This window comes from Cetorhinus maximus, chromosome 10 (genome assembly GCF_964194155.1).
Source record: "Cetorhinus maximus chromosome 10, sCetMax3.hap1.1, whole genome shotgun sequence".
NCBI classification, from domain to species: domain Eukaryota; kingdom Metazoa; phylum Chordata; class Chondrichthyes; order Lamniformes; family Cetorhinidae; genus Cetorhinus; species Cetorhinus maximus.
In genome coordinates this window covers 47,486,454-47,507,792 of record NC_135888.1, presented here as the reverse complement: position 1 = coordinate 47,507,792, position 21,339 = coordinate 47,486,454, and the positions used below count along the sequence as shown (strand labels likewise).

At 46.2% G+C, this 21,339-nt stretch overlaps 1 protein-coding gene across 2 annotated transcripts in view; it reads left to right on the top strand.

Annotated features, from left to right (window-relative positions):
• The window catches only part of LOC144685227 (cholesterol 7-desaturase nvd), a 78,310-nt gene extending 58,756 nt beyond the window's left edge, over nucleotides 1-19,554 (top strand). The window contains exons 5-7 of one of the 2 annotated variants that reach the window (XM_078549658.1): nucleotides 470-589; nucleotides 2,798-2,974; nucleotides 18,526-19,554. In XM_078549658.1, the coding sequence (XP_078405784.1) occupies nucleotides 470-589; nucleotides 2,798-2,974; nucleotides 18,526-18,687 (459 nt within the window). In that variant the 3' untranslated portion in view covers nucleotides 18,688-19,554. The remainder of the gene's footprint in view (nucleotides 1-469; nucleotides 590-2,797; nucleotides 2,975-18,525) is intronic. The other variant, XM_078549659.1, reaches the window with a different exon arrangement.
• Nucleotides 19,555-21,339: the final 1,785 nt, after the last annotated feature.

Below are 21,339 nucleotides of genomic sequence, written 5' to 3'. Positions count from 1 at the left end.
TTAAGATTATGGAAGGTTTTGGTAGAACAGATGGAGAGCAACTGTTTCCACTGATGATTACGAACCAGAGGGGACAGAGTTATGATAAGTGGCAAAAATTCTAAGGAGGGAAATGAGAATTTTTTTCCACAGCGAGTTGTTAGGATCTGGAATGTACTACCTGAAAGGATGGTGAAAGCATATTGAACAACTTTCATGAGGGAATTGGATAAATACTTTAAAGGGAAAGATGTACAGGGCTATGGGGCAAGAGTGGGGGACTGTGACTATTTGGTTAGCTTTATCAAAGAGCTAGCAACCACATGAAGGGGTTGGGGAGCAGGGGGATTACTCAATCACTGAAGGTTTAGCATCAGTCTGACTTTGCAAAGATTTGGAGTCCAGATGGAGGTCACCTCAAGTGTGTGAGGATTCGATCATGGGGAGGCCGGTGATTGCCTTTCCTGAAAGTGCTGCTGTTTATCACTAGGTGGAGTGGAACCCAGAACCAGAGCCCAACAAGCACTGCTCACGCATGCAGGTGAACCACACTTTCTACATCCTCGGCCGACACTTCTCCCTCCTGGATGTCCATGTCGTTGCCAGGCAGGTAGGAACTGACCTGAGAAACTGCAAATCCACAAAGAGCAGACCTGTCTCTGAATATGCTCGAGCAAAGCCCTCTCAGATAAACACACACATTCTCTCACTCACTACACACTGGGATACAGGGCACAGTAAATGATCACCCATTATCACCTCTTGGTGATCTACTTATCTGATGATTGTCACCTCTGGCTGAGTGGGTAGCACTCTTGCCTTGGAGTCAGAAGGTTGCGGGTTCAAATCCCACTCCAGCACTTGAGCTCAAGATCTAGTGCAGGACTGATGGAGTGCTGCACTGTCTGGGATGTCGTCTTTCAAATGTGACATTAAACCAAGGCCCCATCTGTCCTGTCAAGTGGACATGAAACATCCTACGGTACTCTATCAAAGAGGAAGAGAGGTCTCCTCATTCTGCTGGCCAACATTTATCCCTCAACCAGCACCAGTGCCTGTTTATCTTTTTGTTGTTTGCATGAGCTTGCTGTGAACAAATTGGCTGCCACATTTTCTATATTACAACAGTGACTTTAAAGTACTTTATTGGCTGGAAAGTGTTTTGGACTTCCTGAGGTGCTAAATAAATGCAATGTTGTTCTTTATTTTTTTTTTTAAAACTCTCAGATGCACACTGGCTCCCTTGTGTATGTATCTGCAGTGTCCTCTCTCTCTCTCATTCTCACACACATGTTGACTGGGGGAGGGAAGCTAGAATACTTGGGCCTGAAGGAAATGTTCCTGCTCCTTCTGACCTACAAGTAATGTTCTAAATACAATTACCCCTTCATGATCTGCACTTCTCATCTCTGAGAAACCTGGCCCGAGATGGATCAAAAATAAAATGCCTATTTTAACTTTAAGTAAAGCATGCATGCTCCTTCGAGGCTTTTAAAGACTGACCTGCTCCCATTCCACCCCCATTAAAACTTTATAAGCTCTCACTCACACCCAACCAATCTTTTCTTTTTAACTCTGTTAATAAGGCCAAGGATACCATTAAAAAAACACAGAAAATGCAGGAAATACTCAACAGGTCAAGCAGAAACAGAGTTAACATTTCAGGGCGATGACCTTTCATCAAATCAGAGGTTTATTAGTTTAGATGAAAGGTCATCGACCTGAAATGTTACCTCTGTTTCTCCACAGATGCTGTCTGACCTAGTGTTTATTTCCAGTATTTTCTGTTTTATTTCGGTTTTCCAGTATTTGCAGTATTTTCTATTTGTGTTGAGTTTCCCAAATGCTTTTTTAACGATCTCTGTACTTTAAGGGTCTGGCACATATAGGGTTAACGTGGGACTGAGTACAGTACCGCCCACATAGTGATGTAAGAGAACAAATGACCCACCCCTACGGGTCAGTCTAATGTTGGACACAGCTGCGTGCCCAAGAAAGTATGGAGACAGCTCCTAGCTTGAACACTTTACTGCATACATGTACATAGTTCTTGTGGTTAATAAATACATAGAGTTAAGACTACAAAGACTTAAGACTATGAAGACTTAGCCATCTATGAGCAACAGCCACCTATCACTACAACTGCCAAATCAACAAAGAGCGGTTCAATACTAAGGAATGGAAAAAGAGGATAAAAGATACCCAGATGCCAGAACAACTTCCAAATCAACAGAGTTTACCTGCAGTGACAGAGCCTACCATTCCTCTGAGAGTAGTGCAAGCAAGACATGGAAGGGTTGGTTATAGGGTCTCCAAACTGCCTAAATCTATGAATTCAGAGACTTGAAGGGGGGATGGGGTAGTAATAATGTAAACACATGGGCTAAACTAGAATAACTTGAAATACATTGGATAAAGACTTGGGGGAGGCGTGGTATAAGACTCTGATGCGTATAGGGTTAACGTAGTACAGCACTGTCCACACAATGGTGTAAGAGAGCACATGACCCACACCTGGGGGTTATTTTGGTGTTGGTCAGAACCTTATGCACAAGCAAGCATGGAAACAGCTATTTACTGTATATATGTACATACTTCTTGTAGCTAATACATACAGTTAACCTACTTACGACTACGAAGACTTCATTAAGACCTACCGAACAATATCAAACCCCTACAACAATCTCTACCTGCCCCAGCACTCTGTTGTCTTCTGCTTCCACCACAACCCCAGCCTCTGTTGTCACCCCACAGTCCTGGATCTTGTTTCAACGCCCCTCCCCTCCCCTGTTCATGCTCTGTCTCTGTCTTATTGAAGGTTGGCCCTGGCATCGTCTACATGTTGTTCAACCACTCGTTTCTGGGTCGTGGGGTCATCCTGCATTGTGTGACACCCGTGGAGCCTCTGCTGCAGCGCGTCACCCATTGCATCTATTACCAGGCCAGCATTCCCACCATCATCCCCAAGTTCATCATGAAGGCAGAGTGTATTCAGGTGAGTGTTGCCACAGAGACCATCAATATGTACTTGGTTAGAGCGTGTATGGAGGGGATGGGGGAGAGGTGGGGATGCTGAGAGGGGTTTTTATACTAAGGGCAAGTGGAAAAGCATTGATCCAGAAGGTCATAGGTTAAAGTCCCGTTCCTGAGACTTGAGCACATAATCCAGACTGATGTTTGAGTGCAGTATTGAAGAAGTGCTTGCGGTGAGTGAAGGCGGCCGCTCCCAGGGCTGCCCGGTCGGGGTCGGGGCCGGCGGCCGCTACTGGGGCTGCCCAGTGAGTGGCAGCACATTCTCCCAGTTTAATTATGATTTGATTGTTCTGTGGACATTGCCTGTCCTTGAGTCTCTGCTGGTGGGAAGCCTCCAGGAACCTGGACCAGGCCTCTGTTGCTGCTTGAGAGGATGGTGGTGGAATATCCTCTGGGGAAAGCCTGAGAGTACAAGAGACAGTTGAGTTGATTTTGAATGGCGGGTAATTGGGTACAATGGTGGTGGTGAAGGGGGACTGGGGGAGGGCGACTGGCTGAGGGGGGATTGGGGGAGGGCGAGGGGGGATTGGGGGAGGGCGATTGGCCGAGGGGGGTTTGGGGGAGGAGACTGGCCGAGGGGGGATTGGGGGAGGGCGACTGGCCGAGGGGGGATTGGGGGAGGGCGACTGGCCGAGGGGGGATTGGGGGAGGGCGACTGGCCGAGGGGGGATTGGGGGAGGGCGACTGGCCGAGGGGGGATTGGGGGAGGGCGACTGGCCGAGGGGGGATTGGGGGAGGGCGACTGGCCGAGGGGGGATTGGGGGAGGGCGACTGGCCGAGGGGGGATTGGGGGAGGGCGACTGGCCGAGGGGGGATTGGGGGAGGGCGACTGGCCGAGGGGGGATTGGGGGAGGGCGACTGGCCGAGGGGGGATTGGGGGAGGGCGACTGGCCGAGGGGGGATTGGGGGAGGGCGACTGGCCGAGGGGGGATTGGGGGAGGGCGACTGGCCGAGGGGGGATTGGGGGAGGGCGACTGGCCGAGGGGGGATTGGGGGAGGGCGACTGGCCGAGGGGGGATTGGGGGAGGGCGACTGGCCGAGGGGGGATTGGGGGAGGGCGACTGGCCGAGGGGGGATTGGGGGAGGGCGACTGGCCGAGGGGGGATTGGGGGAGGGCGACTGGCCGAGGGGGGATTGGGGGAGGGCGACTGGCCGAGGGGGGATTGGGGGAGGGCGACTGGCCGAGGGGGGATTGGGGGAGGGCGACTGGCCGAGGGGGGATTGGGGGAGGGCGACTGGCCGAGGGGGGATTGGGGGAGGGCGACTGGCCGAGGGGGGATTGTTTAGTTCTAGCAAAATAAATGATCATCAGGAAGATGGGAATTACTGGTTGAAAATAGACCATGGTCCACCTTGTTTAACTCCTGCCATCCTTGGAGTTGATGATAATAGAGTCGTTGACTAATCATTGCAGTCAATGTCTACCAATGAGTCTGCACCAGCCCCAGGTACAGGAGCATATGGACTATGATTCCATGCAAAGACCCTTAGCCTGTGTCACACAATTGTAATATCTCTTGAATCTCAATAGCTACACTGTCCACTGTAACCTAATCTGTGTCATATCCTGGGACAGCCAAAAAAAACCAGATAAGAACTCCAGGAAAATTTGGTGAAAAAAGAAATTGGGAATATCCTTTCCAGTCCAGGCCACCTAGGTGATCAGAACCAGACCAGGAGACCCTCTGGCCCTGAATTCCCTCAAGAACCTGCCTTTGAAAGAGCTGATCTCTGCCCCAGCCTGAAACAAGGCCAGCTCTTGCTTGCAGGAATTCAGTGAATCTGCATCCAACAATCCAAGAAGGCAGTCTGTTCCAGAGGTTTCCGATTCTCTGAGAAAGGAATCATCTCCTGACATCAAACTGAAATCTGACTTTACACAACTTCAGATTGTGAAAACCCCGCCCCCCCCCCAAACTATTTAACTGAAACACAATCTCTTCCCTTCAACCTATTGTAAACTTCAATCAAATCACACTTCTCTAAAGTTAGAGTTCTAATTCTTTTAACCAATTTTGATAACTAAGATTCTTTATACATGGAATTAATCTAGTGGCCCTCCCCTTTCCATAACCTCAATATCACCCACTGTTATGACACAGTCGATGGTAAATGCTGAGCTGTTCAAATCCCAGAGGGAAACTTGAAACAACTGTCACAACTAATTTTCAATTTGTATACATTTCGAGATGCGTGCCTTAAATTCAGTAGTAATAAGACCATCAAGTCTTGTAGGTTTTTATAAAACTAGATTAAACATTTATTAATAAGAGAAATGATTTTAAATACATACATAGATCTATAAATTACTACTATGATAACTTCCAAATCCCCTAATCAATCTGACTCCCAGTTACACTTTCGTTAAGGCAACAGTAAGATACATAGATTTTAAAATGCCCAGACAAAGAAACATGATAACCCTGAACAAGTCAAATTCAAAGTGAGTTTTATTAACTTCAGTCCTTTGAAAACAGCAGCTTGAGGCATAAATGCTGAAGGCTTTTCGCACTTGTAAGATCTTAAAATGCCTACTCTTACGCACAGCCTTCACTCCTTTATACATGTCTTCCTCTTTGAATGCAAATACCCATTGTTTCACTGTCTTTGGACTTTATTTCCCTGATAATAAAAACCTCTCATAGCACTAAGCTTTACCAGTAATCTTTGGGAAAAATAAACACACTGTTTCTAAACTTCACATGCGAATGGAAAGTTGTCTCAAGTGGCATTCCACAGGGCTCGGTGTTGGAACCCTTGCTGTTTGTGTTATATATTAACGATTTGGACGTGAACGTGAGGGGCACGATTGAGAAATTTGCAGATGACACAAAGATTGGCCGAGTAGTGGATAATGCAGAGGATAGTCATAATCTCCAAAACAATATAGATGGGTTGGTGGAGTGGGTGGTAAAGTGGCAGATGGATTTTAACATAGAGAAGTGTGAGGTCATACATTTAGGGAGGTCAAACAGTTGCAGGGATTACACAATAAATGGGAATATACTAAGAGGGGTAGATGAAATGAGAGATCTTGGCGTACAAGTACACAGGTCCCTGAAGGCAGCAGTTCAAGTAGACAAGGTTGTAAAGAAGGCATATGGAATGCTCTCCTTCATTGGCAGAGGTATAGAATATAAAAGTAAGGAAATAATGTTGGAATTGTATAAAACATTAGTGAGGCCACAACTGGAGTATTGTGTGCAGTTCTGGTCACCACATTACAGGAAGGATGTAATAGCTCTGGAGAGAGTGCAGAGGAGGTTTACAAGAATGTTGCCAGGGTTAGAAAAGTGTAGCTATGAGGAGAGATTGGATAGGTTGCGGTTATTTTCCTAAGAACAAAGAAGGGTGAGAGGTGACTTGATTGAAGTGTACAAAATTATATGGGGAATAGATAGATTGGACAGGATAAAATTGTTTCCCTTGGTGGAGAATTCTAGAACCAGGGACATAGATTCAAGATAAGTGGCAGAAGGTGTAGGGGGGACATGAGGAAGAACTTTTTTACCTAGAGGTTAGTGGGTGTCTGGAATTCGCTGCCCAAGTTGGTGGTAGAGGCGGAAACTCTAAACTCTTTTAAAAAGTACCTGGATCTGCACCTTAAGTGCTGTAAGATGCAGGGCTATGGGCCGGGTGCAGGAAGGTGGGATTAGAAAGGGCACCTGGGTGTCCTTGGGCTGGCATGGACAAGATGGGCCAAATGGCCTCCTTCTGTGCTGTAACTTTTCTATGGTTCTATGGTTCACCTGGCTAGGTGACACATTTCACCTCTCTTTTGAAAACAATCAAGTCTGGTTTATTTAAGAATGTAAATGTTCCCCTGCCACCTATGTTTCTAAACTTCCCCATGTTCACCTAATTAACATTTCAAACTTAACTTCTCCTCTTACATCAAAGCACCCACTAGCTGCCTCTAATTCAATTAACAACAACAAAAATACCTGGAAAAACTCAGCAGGTCTGGCAGCATCTGCGGAGAGGAACATAGTTAACGTTTCGAGTCCAAATGACCCTCCAACAGAACTAAGTAAAAATAGAAGAGAGATGAAATATAAGCTGGTTTAAGGGGGAGTGGGACAAGTAGAGCTGGATAAAGGGACAGTGATAGGTGGAGATAGTCAGAAGATGTCACAGACAAAAGGACAAAGAGGTGTTGAAGGTGGTGATATTATCTAAGGAATGCGCTAATTAAGGGTAGAAAGCAGGACAAGCAAGGTACAGATAGCCCTAGTGGGGGTGGGGTGGGGTGAAGGAATCAAAAAAGGCTAAAAGGTAGAGATAAAACAATGGATGGATTTAAAAATAATGGAAATAGGTGGGAAAAGAAAAATCTATATAAATTATTGGAAAGGAAAGGGGGCGGGGATGGAGGAGAGAGTTCATGATCTAAAATTGTTGAACTCAATATTCAGTCCGGAAGGCTGTAAAGTGCCTAGTCGGAAGATGAGGTGCTGTTCCTCCAGTTTGCGTTGAGCTTCACAGGAACAATGCAGCAGGCCAAGGACGGACATGTGGGCATGAGAGCAGGGCGGAGTGTTGAAATGGCAAGCGACAGGGAGGTCTGGGTGATGCTTGCGGACATACCGAAGGTGTTCCGCTAAGCGGTCACCCAGTCTGCGTTTGGTCTCTCCAATGTAGAGGAAAGCCGTATTGGGAGCAACGAATGCAGTAGACTAAATTGAGGGAAGTGCAAGTGAAATGCTGCTTCACTTGAAAGGAGTGTTTGGGCCCTTGGATGGTGAGGAGAGGGGAAGTAAAGGGGCAGGTGTTGCACCTTCTGCAGTTGCATGGGAAGGTGCCGTGGGAGGGGGTTGAGGTGTAGGGGGTGATGGAGGAGTGGACCAGGGTGTGCCGGAGGGAACGAACCCTGCAAAATGCCGCCGGGGGGATGAAGGGAAGATGTGTTTGGTGGTGGCATCATGCTGGAGTTGGCAGAAATGGTGGAGGATGATCCTTTGAATGCAGAGGCTGGTGGGGTGATAAGTGAGGACAAGGGGGACCCTATCATGTTTCTGGGAGGGAGAGGAAGGTATGAGGGCGGATGCGCGGGAGATGGGCCGGGCACGGTTGAGGGCCCTGTCAACCACCGTGGGTGGAAAACCTCAGTTAAGGAAGAAGGAGGACATGTCAGAGGAACTGTTTTTGAAAGTGGCATCATCAGGACAGATGCGACGGAGGCGAAGGAACTGAGAGAATGGGATGGAGTCCTTACAGGAAGCGGGGTGTGAGGAGCTGTAGTCGAGGTAGCTGTGGGAGTCGGTAGGCTTGTAATGGATATTGGTGGACAGTCTATCACCAGAAATTGAGACAGAGAGGTCAAGGAAGGGAAGGGAAGTGTCAGAGATGGACCATGTGAAAATGATGGAGGGGTGGAAATTGGAAGCAAAATTAATAAATTTTTCCAGGTCCAGACTCCAGCCCCCTCCCACAACTCTTTCTTCGGTACATTGATGATTACTTCGGTGCTGCTTCATGCTCTTGTCTGGACCTGGAAAAATTTATTAATTTTGCTTCCAATTTTGCGTTAAGCTTCACTGGAGGAACAGCACCTCATCTTCCGACTAGGCACTTTACAGCCTTCCGGTCTGAATATTGAGTTCAACAATTTTAGATCATGAACTCTCTCCTCCATCCCCACCCCCTTTCCTTTCCAATAATTTATATAGATTTTTCTTTTCCCACCTATTTCCATTATTTTTAAATGTATTTCCATCCATTGTTTTATTTCTACCTTTCAGCCTTTTTTGATTCCTTCACCCCACCCCCACTAGGGCTATCTGTACCTTGCTTGTCCTGCTTTATACCCTTAATTAGCACATTCCTTAGATAATATCACCACCTTCAACACCTCTTTGTCCTTTTGTCTGTGACATCTTTTGGTATCTCCACCTATCACTGGCCCTTTATCCAGCTCTACCTGTCCCACCCCATCCCCTTAAACCAGCTTATATTTCACCTCTCTTCTATTTTTACTTAGTTCTGTTGAAGGGTCATCCGGACTTGAAACGTTAACTGTGTTCCTCTCCGCAGATGTTGCCAGACCTGCTGAGTTTCTCCAGGTATTTTTGTTTTTGTTTTGGATTTCCAGCATCCGCAGTTTTTTGCTTTTATCTAATTCAATTAAGTCTTACACACACAGAGACACAGACACATGTCACTATTACTCTATTTTACAATAAATTACAATAATGTTATGAGAATTATTATATCCTCCTGACACCAACTATATCAGGAAGCCAATACTAGACACAAGTGAGGCCTGACCAAGGTCCTGCACAAGGACAAAATAATATGCCTAATCTTGTAATCAACTGTCCTATGAATGCCCCTGGTGCCTTATTCACCCCAGTTATCACTTCACAGCATTGCTCACATACCTTTTGTAATCTATGCATTAGATAACCAGATCTTTCTTTCTCAACCTTCTTTAATGCTTTTTCCTGAAGGGTGGGATAAGTGTTGAGAAGCCTCTTGCACAGGAAACTTATTAAAAACTTTTTGGAAGTCTTTGTAGATAATGTCCACTGGTTTACCTTATCCACCATTTTCATGACTTCTTCAAAAATTACAACCAGATCTGTAAGAATGACCTTTTTTATGAAGCAATGTTAGGTCTCCCTAATATGTCCCCTTCTATTCAAACAATCATATATTGCAACCCTAATGATTCTCTCAAGCATCAGTTCTGAAGAAGATCCTTATTGGACTCGAAACATTTACTCTGTTTTTCTCTCCACAGATGCTGCTGAGTTTTTCCAGCACTTTTTTTTTATCAGATTTTCAGCATTGCAATATTTTGCTTTTAGTTTACTCTTACACATCTCTCCTATTACTGACGTCAAACTAATGGGCCTATAGTTACCCAGGTCCATCTTGTCACCTATTTTTAAAGATAGCAATTACATTAGCCTTCTTTCAGTCTATGGTAACCATTCCAGAGTTTGTCAGCTATTAAAAATACAGACTGGAGTTCATACACACATGTCCCAATTCCCTGAGGACCCTCTGGTAGATATCACTCACCCAGCTACTCTATCTATTTTCAAGTTCTTTTTAGCTAAAACAGTATATTCATCATATTTAACATTACCAGTTTTATTATTAAAAGAATTCAATTTTTAACAATCTACTTTCAAGAGTGAAGGGCAATGCAAACTACTCATTTAGTATTCCCGCCATACCCAGAGAATCCTTTTGGAATCTGCCTTTGAACGTCTTTAACAGATCTCTAACTCTTCACATAACTGAAAAAGCTGAATTGTTTGTTATCTTTTCCTTCAGCCTTTAGCTCATCTTATAGCAACCTTTGTTTTCTTTGGCTGTTCCTTATGTTCACCTATATGTTTAGCTGATTTTGGATGCCTTTAATTTATAGAAACATTTCTGTTTCCATCTTATTTGTCTTTGTACACGACTGGTCAGATACCGTGGCTTTTTCATACCACACAGCCTTTGTTTGACACGAGGTGAGGAAATCTCCAATGGGATGGAGAGCTTTGGGAACCATAAAAAGTCTACTTTTCCTGCCAAGCTCGTTATAGTCAGCGCACCAAGTCTCAAATGACTCATATGCTTTATCTAAAATGTTATTTTCTGAAAGAGATTGATCTAAGTTGCATCCGAATTAATCAATATGAACTGTTTCCACCATCTCCCTACAAAGCCTCTTCCACAGATTGACCAATTACTTATTGAAATAACCTTTCCACAGATTACTTTTAAATTTAACCCCTTTCGAGCTCAGTCCATGTCCTTTGTTTCAATTGTGTAAGATGAATAGCTTGTCATGGTCTACATTATTGTCTCGCTTTATAATCTGAAAAACAGCAATGCTCTCGACCATTTCTCTTCCAGTGGGATCATGCACAGTTTATATAATTCCTCCTCATAATCCAATCACTTCTTCCCCTCATGAATTCTGGTTGTTCTCTGCTGTACCCTTTCAATTACTGCAATACCCTGTTTATACTGCAGCAACCAAAGTTGTTCACAGTATTTTAGGTACAGTTGCACCAATGATTTATAAAGTGACAAGGTTACCTTGCTATCCCGACACAATATTGACCTTTCAATCCATCCCAACATCTGGTTTGTTATTTTACTCATTGCCGCTTGGATTTATTGTCAATCAGGACCCCATTAAATACTTAAATTTAAGTAATGGTTGCTTATTTTGACTACATTATATTTCATCTTCCACCTATTGGCCAATTCACAAGCACATTCAAATTCTCCTATAGTTTATCCTGGTCTACCCCCTTTATTAGCTTTGTATCATTTTCAAATTTAGCCATTGTGCTTGTGACTCCCAGCTCCAGAACATTTATAAAATATATAAAGAGAAGAGTTCCCTGTGAAACTGACTGGGAACGTTCTCCCAGGCTAATGTACCTCTGGCTTCTATTGGTCAACACATTACATATCCATAGATAAAAGTAAAAAACTGCGGATGTTGGAAATCCAAAACAAAAACAAAAATACCTGGAAAAACTCAGCAGGTCTGGCAGCATCTGCGGAGAGGAGCACAGTTAACGTTTCGAGTCCGCATGACCCTTCAACAGAACTGTGCTCCTCTCCACAGACATTACATATCCATTTTATTGAAGACCTTACAGAAATCCAATACACCACATTCACTGCTTTATCCCCACCAAACTCCTTTGTCACGCACTAAAAGAAAACCAGTAAGTTATGCACAATTTGGCCCTCTGTACACTGTGAAGACAGAGTTGGCGAAAGTGAACTGGGAAACTAGGTTAAAAGGTAACAGTGTAGATGCAGTGGCAGACTTTTAAGGAGATAATAATTCTCAGCAAAGATTTATCCCAGTGAGAAAGAAAGACTCTTTGAGAAGGATGCATCATCCGTGACTGAATAAGGAAGTTGAGGATAGCATCAAATTGAAAAAAAATGCTGTACCATTCTGTAAGGGTTAGCGGCAGGTCAGGAGATCGGATAGATTTTAAGAACCAGCAAAGATTGACTTAAAAAATAAAAAAGAGGGAGAAATTAGAGTATGACCAAAAGCTGGCTAGGAATATAAAAACATAGGGGAAGGCAGTGGCATAATGGTATTGTCACTGGACTGGTAATCCAAAGACATAGGGTAATTCTCTGGGGACCTGGGTTCAAATGGTAGATGGTGGAATTTGAATTCAATAAATATCTGGAATTAAAAGTTTAATGATGACCATGAAACCATTGTCGATTGTTGTAAAAACCCACCTGGTTCACTAATGTCCTTTAGGTAAGGAAATCTGCTGTCCTTACCTGGTCAGGCCAGATCCACAGCTATGCGTTTCACTCTTTCTCTTTTTAAAAAAAATGCCCTCTGATCAAGGGCAATTAGGGATAGGCAATAAATGTTAGCCAGTGACGCCCAAAGAGTCTTTCTTTCTCACTGGGATAAATCTTTGCTGAGAATTATTATTTTTTAAATAGTTTTTAGAATTAAGGGATGGCAGGTGGAGTGTACATCCTGCGGTATGTGAGAAGTCATGGACGCACCATGTGTCTCTGACAAACACGTCTGTAGGAAATGTCAACAGCTGCACAAGCTTGAGTTCCGGGTTTCAGATCTTGAGTGGAGGCTGGAGTCATTGTTGTGCATCCACAAGGCAGAGGACTACGTGGATAGCATGTTTAGGGAGGTTGGCACACCTCAGGTCAGAGCGTACAGCCGGAGAGGGAATGGGTGACCGCCAGGCAGGTAGTGCAGGAGCCCCTGAGTCTATCCTGCTTGCTAATCGATTTTCCATTTTGGATGCTGATGAGGGCGATGGTTCCTCGGGAGTGCAGCCAGAGCCAAGCCTGTAGAACCACAGGCGGCTCAGCTGTACAGAGGGGGAGGAAGAAGAATGGAAGGGAAATAGTGATGGGGATTCCTTAGTCAGGGGATCAGACAGGCGTTTCTGCGGCAGTAAATGTGACTCCGGGATGGCGTGTTGCCTCCCTGGTGCCAGGGCCAACGATGTCACGGGGCAGCTACAGGACATCCTTCAGCCAAGGGGCGGGGGAATCAACCAGAAGTCGTGGTCCACATTGGTACCAATGACATAGGTTGGAAGAGGGATGAGGTCCTGAAAGCAGATTTCAGGGAGTTAGGAAGGAAATTAAAAAGCAGGACCTCAAGCAGTAATCTCAGGATTACTCCCAGTGCCACGTGCTTGTGAGCATAGGAATAGGAGGATAGATCAATTAAATACAAGGCTGGAGAACTGATGTAGGAAGGAGGGCATCATATTTCTGAGGCATTGGGACTGGTTCTGGGGCTGGTGGGACCTGTACAAGCTGGATGGGTTACATATTAACAGGACTGGGACTAATATACTCACAGAGAGATTTGCGAGTGCTGTTGGGGTGGGTTTAAACTAACTTGTGAGGGGGGTGGGAACCTGAGGAGTGGCCCAAATTGGAAGAAAGTAAAGTTGGTAACAGGAAGTAGTAGTGAGACTAGGAGGCAGGAGAACGAAGCAGAGCATTGAGTATGCTTCGAATGCAGAATGATAAAGTTACCCTAAAAGGCAAGATGCCAAAGACAGTCTACCTGAATGCGTGCAGCATTCATAATAAGGTAAATGATGTAAAGGCACAAATAGAGGTAAATGGGTGTGATATAATTGCCATTACGGAAATATGGCTGCAGGGTGCCCAAGACTGGGAACTGAATATTCAAGGGTATTCGATGTTTAGGAAGGACAGACAAGAAGGGAAAGGAGGTGGGTTTGCGCTGATAATAAGGGCTGGGATCAATGTATTAGTAAGGGAGGATCTCAGATCAGAAGAACTTTGTGTGGAATCTGTTTGGGTGGAGCTAAGAAACAGCAAAGGGCAGCAGACATTGGCTGGAGTTGTTTATCGGCCACCAAACAGTAATGTAACAGTAACAGTGGGGCGTGGTATTAGTATGGGGCATGGGAAGAGTGTCCTCTGCAGTCACTGTCGCCGAGTGAAAAAAAACAAAGCGTGACATCACAGGAAAACCGTGAGTTCATTGGTTGGTAAGTAACTGCTAGTTTGAACCACCTATTCTAAGTTGATTTCAGATTAAAGGTGACTCCTGGGGCCCAGGATCAGAGACCTAACACTTCAGCTTCAACTCAACAGAGAGACCGAGTTCCAGTTGATTTTAAAAAGTGTATTTTGAATCTCTATTCTAATTTGCTTTCAGATAAAGGCAGATAGGAGAAATATTTTACAGATTGATAAACTAAAGACCAGTAGGAAATTGAAAAACTAATTAAATAAGATAGAGATGCAGGTCCAGGCGATGTGTTGTAGCTGCATGATGTGGGAGCTGGTGGACCCCATTGTGCTTCCTAGTGACCATATCTGGAGCAAATGTTGGTTGCTCGAGGAACTCCGGCTCAGAGTTGATGAGCTGGAGCCTGAGCTTTGGACACTGTGACACATCAGGGAGGGGGAGAGTTACCTGGACACTGTGTTTCAGGAGACAGTCACACCCCTCAGATTAACTACCTTAAATTCGGCCAGTGGTCAGGGACAGGAGGGTGTGACTATGAGTGAGGCAGGTAGAGGGATCCAGGAAGCAGCACTGCAGGAGCTTCAGCCCTTGCCCTTGTCCAACAGGTTTGAGATCCTTGCTCCCTGTGTGGACGAGAGCGGGGACTGTAGGGAGGATGAGCAAACTGACCATAGCACCATGGTACAGGGAGCCATTCAAGTGGGGGGAGAAAAGAGAAATGTAGTTGTAATCGGGGATAGTATAGTTAGGGGAATAGATACTGTTCTCTGTAGCCAGGATCGAGAGTCCTGAAGGCTGTGATGCCTACCTGTTGCCAGCGTTAAGGATTTCGGGGGGAGGGTTTACTTGCATGGAAATATAAAAAATCAAAGTTTAAGGAGAGGGTAAGAGTGCAGGTTGGTGACGAGGCTGATTGTTACCAAAAAGTAAAAGGAAGGGACAGAGTGTGTGAACGCCATACTGCACCAAAGAATCATATAAGAGTAGGGAAAATTGACAATAGGGCAAACTTAAAGTCTTTGTATCTGAATGCACGTAGCATTCGGAATAAAACTAATGAGTTAACAGCGCAAATAGAGATAAATAGGTATGATTTGGTGGCGATTACTGAGACATGGTTACAGGGAGAACAGGTTTGGGAGTTGAATATCCTCAGTGTTTCAGAAGGATAGGCAGGAAGGAAAAGGAGGTGGTGTAGCTTTGTTAGTAAAGGAAGAGATCAGTGCTATAGTGAGGAATGATATAGGCACAGGAGAGCAAGACATAGAGTCCGTCTGGGTAGAAATAAGAAATAGCAAGGGAAAAAGTCCCTGGTGGGAGTAATCTATAGGTCCCCAAACAGTTCAGCAGTAGGGCACAGTATAAACCAGGAAATACTGGGAGCATGTAAGAAAGGATCCTACATCCCAGGGTCTTAAAGGAAGTGGCAGCGGAGATAGGGGATACATTGGATATAATAATCCAAAATTCCCTGGATTCTGAAAAGGTTCCAGTGGATTGGAAAAATGCTAATATAACGCTCTTATTAAAAAAAGGGGGGGAAGCAGGAAGTAGAAAACTATACACCAGTTAGTTTAACGTCTGTCGTTGGGAAATTGGTGGAATCCATTATTAAGGAAGTAGTAATGGGGCATTTGGAAAGTCAAAATGCAATCCATCAGAGTCAGCATGGTTTTATGAAGTGTAAACCATGTTTGACTAATTTGCTAGAGTTCTTTGAAGATGTGACAAGCAAAGTGGATAATGGGGATCCTATAGATGTGGTATATCTGGACTTCCAGAAGGCCTTTGGTAAGGTGCCGCACAAAAGAATAATACACAAGATAAGATCACACGGAGTTAGGAGTAATATATTAGCTTGGATAGAGGATTGGCTAACCAACAGAAAGCAGAGAGTTGAGATAAATGGGTCTTTTTCTGGATGGCAAGCTGTAACTAGTGGGGTGCCACAGGGTTCGGTCCTTGGGACCCAACTATTTGCAATCTACGTTAATGACGTGGATTCAGGGATAGAAGGCACTATAGCTAAACTTGCTGATGACACCAAAATAGGCAGGAAAGTAAGTTGCAATGAAGAAATAAGAAATTTACAAATGGATATGGACAGGTTAGGTGAATGGGCCAGATGGGGTTTAACATGGATAAGTGTGAGGTTATCCTTTTTGGTCGAGAGAATAAAAAGGCGACTTATTATTTAAATGGAGAGAAGTTTCAGAATGCTTCAATGCAGAGGGATCTGGGTGTCCTCGTGCATGAATCGCTGAAAGCTAGTATGCAGGTACAGCAGGTAATAAGGAAGGCAAATGGAATTTTGGCATTTATTGCTAAAGGCATTGGTGAGACCGCACCTGGGGTACTGTTTACAGGTTTGGTCCCCTTACTTGAGGAAGGATGTAGTTGCATTGGAGGCGGTTCAGAGGACGTTCACTAGATTGATTCCAGAGATGCGGGGCTTGTCCTATGAGGAGAGATTGAGCAGTTTAGGCCTATACTCGCTAGAGTTTAGAAGGATGAAAGGAGATCTAATTGAGGTGTATAAGATGCTAAAGGGGATAGACAGTGGAGAAGATTGTTTCCCCTTGTGGGGCATCCTAGAACAAGAGGCCATAGTTTTAGGCTAAAGGATGGTATATTTAAATCAGAGATGATGAGGAATTACTTTTCTCCAAGGGTCGTGAATCTGTGGAATTCACTACCTCAGAGTGCAGTGGATGCTGGGACGCTGAATAAATTTAAGGAGGAGATAGACAGATTTTTAATTAGTAACGGGTTGAAAGGTTATGCAGAGAGGGCGGGAAATTGGAGTTGAGGCCGAAATGAGATCAGCCATGATCGTATTGAATGGCGGGGCAGGCTCGAGGGGCTGAATTGCCTGCTCCTGCTCTTATTTCTTATATTCTTATTAATCAGGAGATGAGAGAAGCATGTAGCATGGGCAATACAGTAATCATGGGTGACTTCAATCTGCATATAGACTGGGTAAACCAATTGAGCGCTAATGCTGTGGAAGACGAGTTTCTGGAGTGTGTTAGGGACAGTTTTTTAGAGCAGTATGTTGAGCAGCCGACTAGAGGACAGGCTATTTTAGATCTAGTGTTATGTAATGAAAAAGGGCTAATTAATAATCTTGTAAAAGAACCTTTCGAGGATGTTACTAACAAAATTGATAAAGGAGAATCAATGGACGTAGTATACTTGGATTTTCAGAAGGCTTTTGATAAAGTCCCCCACAGGAGGTTGATTAATAAAATAAAAGCACATGGGATAGGAGACAATATACTGACATAGATTAATGTTTGGCTAACAGACAGAAAACAGAGTCGGAATAACCAGGTTACTCTTGCGTTGGCAGGCTGTGACTAGTGAGGTACCACAAGGATCAGCACTTGGGCCCCAGCTGTTCACAATATATATCAATGATTTGGATGGGGACCAAATGTAATATTTCCAAGTTCATGGATGATACAAAGCTAGGCGGGAATGCTTGTGAGGAAGATGTAAAGCAACTACAGAAGGATGCGGACAGACTTAGTGGGTAAGAACATGGCAGATGGGATATAATGTGGAAAAATGTGAGGTTATCCACTTTGGTAGAAGGAACAGATGTGTAGAGTATTTCCTAAATGGTAAGAGATTAGAAAATGTAGATGTACAAAGGGACCTGGGTGTCCTTGTCAATAAGTTACTGAAAGCTAACATGCAGGTGCAGCAGGCAATTAGGGAGGCTAATGGAATGTGAGCCTTTATTGCAAGAGGATTTGAGTACAGGAATAGTGAAGTCTTACCTCAATTGTATAGAAGCTTGGTTAGACCGCACCTGGAGTATTGTGTGCAGTTTTGGTCCCTTTACCTCAGAAAGGATATTATTGCCATAGAGGGAGTGCAACGAAGATTCACCAGACTTGTTCTGGGGAAGGCGGGACTGTCTTCTGAAGAGAGATTGGGGAAACTAGGCCTGTATTCTCTAGAGTTTTAAAGAATAAGAGGTGATCTCATTGAAGCCTACAAAATACTTAAAGGAATAGACCGAGTAGGTGCGGGTAAGATGTTTCCCCTGGTTGAGGAGTCTAGCACCAGGGGACACAATTTCAAAATAAGGGGGAAGCCACTTAGGACCGAGATGAGGAGAAATTTCTTTACTCAGAGGGTTGTGAATCTTTGGAATTCTCTAGCCCAGAGAGCAGTGGAAGCTCAGTCATTGAGTATGTTTAAGGTACAGATTGATAGATTTCTGATTAACAATAACATAAAGGGTTATGGGGATAGTGTGGGTAAAAGTTTTGAAGTGTTCAAACAGCCATGATCGTGTTGAATGATGGAGCAGGCTCAATGGGCTAAATGGCCTTCTCCTGTTCCTATGTTCCTGTAGTCAGGTCTGCAGATAACAATTTGGTTGGTTAGCTTGGTAATGATGTTGCCGGTATAGGATGACTTCTTGTATTTGCCTAATTGGCACAATAACTCTGCCAAACAGTGAGAAGTGTGGATGAAGTTGGTATGTGAACGACACATCCTTTCTCTTGCAGTTTGAGCGGGACGTGATGATCTGGAACAATAAGAAGTATATCTCAAAGCCACTGCTGGTGAAGGAGGACTCTGCTATTGCTCGGCACCGCCGCTGGTACACTCAGTTCTACAGCCAGAACAGCCCCCACTTCACAATGCAACAAGATGGTCTGGACTGGTAACCAGTGCTCAGGATCCACAAATCCCGAGCTCCACAGTCTCTGATGGAAAAGTCACTGAGGGAGGAGAGCAGGCAGGAGTGGACAGCTGCAGCCTTCGAGAGGGTGGAACAATGGGCCCTGAGCCCCCTTTTTAATTTCATTGGGAAAACAGGTTGTGGCAATCCAAAAACTAACCACTCCAAAGATGTGGCTTTTCATTGGTTATGAAGGAGAAATGGTTTTGTGTGTGTTTTTAACAGGAGATTTTACATAATTATGATTTTTTTAATGATCAATAACATGTATTAACAGGCTTCAGTCACTGGTGCTCAGCACAGGTTGAGTTCATCCTGCTCGAGGTGGGGGGACGGGGGGTGGGGTGAGAGCACAGAAGGCAGGGGTGAGGGAGCGCAGAAGATGGGGGGGGGCGATTGGCATTTGCCATCCCTTCTCGTGTGATGCCGTTTGGGGTACACTGGTGGGTGAAAACCAACTGCAGACACCTGTCCCCCCACCCCACCCTCCCCCGAGCGGTAGCAGACAGGAGCAGGCAGTGATGGGTAGCCAAGAGGGCGGGGAGGGGCTGGCTCTGTCATTGTGTTACAGGTAAGTTTGGAGACACGGGTCATGAAGTATAAAGGTATTGGAGCTAGTTAAAGCTGTACTGTGGGAGAGCATGAAGCAGGTGGAGTCTGCACCAGCTCCCAGTCTGCACCAACAGAAAGTGCTGCAGGAGATTGATGAAAAACAGGCTTGAGTCAGTGACCCCTTTGGAATGTAATTTAGACAGACAGATCCCCCAGCTGTCCCAAACTGCAGCCAGCTGGTTACTCACAGTCACCGCGTACTGTCTGTGGGGTTTGGAGCTTCACAGTCACACGGCGAGTCAGAGGGAGGGGGAGGGGGTCGCAGTCAGAGTGAGTCAGGGGGAGGGGGAGGGGGTCACAGTCAGAGTGAGTCGGGGGAAGGGAGGGGGTCACAGTCAGAGTGAGTCGGGGGAGGGGGTCACAGTCAGAGTGAGTCGGGGGAGGGGGAGGGGGGGTCGCAGTCAGAGTGAGTCGGGGGAGGGGGTCGCAGTCAGAGTGAGTTGGGGGAGGGGGTCGCAGTCAGGGTGAGTCGGGGGAGGGGGAGGGGGTCGCAGTCAGAGTGAGTCGGGGGAGGGGGAGGGGGTCGCAGTCAGAGTGAGTCGGGGGAGGAGGAGGGGGGTCGCAGTCAGAGTGAGTCGGGGGAGGGGGTCGCAGTCAGTGAGTCGGGGGAGGGGGTCGCAGTCAGAGTGAGTCGGGGGAGGGGGTCGCAGTCAGAGTGAGTCGGGGGAGGGGGGTCGCAGTCAGAGTGAGGCCGGGGGAGGGGGTCGCAGTCAGAGTGAGTCGGGGGAGGGGGGTCGCAGTCAGAGTGAGTCGGGAGAGGGGGGTCGCAGTCAGAGTGAGTCGGGGGAGGGGGTCGCAGTCAGAGTGAGTCGGGGGAGGGGGTCGCAGTCAGAGTGAGTCGGGGGAGGGGGTCGCAGTCAGAGTGAGTCGGGGGAGGGGGTCGCAGTCAGAGTGAGTCGGGGGAGGGGGTCGCAGTCAGAGTGAGTCGGGGGAGGGGGTCGCAGTCAGAGTGAGTCGGGGGAGGGGGTCGCAGTCAGAGTGAGTCGGGAGAGGGGGGTCGCAGTCAGAGTGAGTCGGGGGAGGGGGGTCGCAGTCAGAGTGAGTCGGGGGAGGGGGTCGCAGTCAGAGTGAGTCGGGGGAGGGGGTCGCAGTCAGAGTGAGTCGGGGGAGGGGGTCACAGTCAGAGTGAGTCGGGGGAGGGGGTCGCAATCAGAGTGAGTCGGGGGAGGGGGAGGGGGGTCGCAGTCAGAGTGAGTCGGGGGAGGGGGTCGCAATCAGAGTGAGTCGGGGGAGGGGGAGGGGGTCGCAGTCAGAGTGAGTCGGGGGAGCGGGAGGGGGTCGCAGTCAGAGTGGGGAGGGGGAGGGGGTCGCAGTCAGAGTGAGTTGGGGGAACGGGAGGGGGTCGCAGTCAGAGTGAGTTGGGGGAGCGGGAGGGGGTCGCAGTCAGAGTGATTCGGGGGAGGGGGAGGGAGTCGCAGTCAGAGTGAGTCGGGGGAGGGGGTTGCGGTCACACACTCAGTGTGGGGTTTGAGGGTGTTGGGTTTGGCCATGGTCAGTTTGAACCCTGTGCTGTGCTACCCATCGCATGTATTTTGTGTGCAGCTCTCTCACCAACACTGAGGAATAGTTCCAAAATATTTTTGTACCTGTACAGTAAAATTGTTTTAGTTTTTGAATATAGATTTGAAATTAAGTATAATCTAAAATTGTGATTTATTTAAGCTTATTGTCAGATGATGACTTCTTGCTGCTTCTCTCTGCCCTTGACTGCTTGGCTGCTCCTGGAGGTTTGATTGTGATGGTGACAGGGCCCAGCTCACTCCTGTCCCATTATTAAATTGAACAAATTTGAATGACAGGACAGCGTGAAGACTCGTTAACCCCCACATACACACTGACTCTCACCTATGGTTTTCCCTGATGTTCTCCCATGTGCCAGTCTGTACCTGAAGCTGTGGTGTGTGGTGAGCTTGTGTGTTTACCTCTGTTCCTGCAGGTCTCTGTGTTGAAAGCCAGGAAGCCTCCAGGACCAGACTGCATTGGAGGGACAGCACTGGCTTGTTCTGTCAGCCCAGGACACGGACAT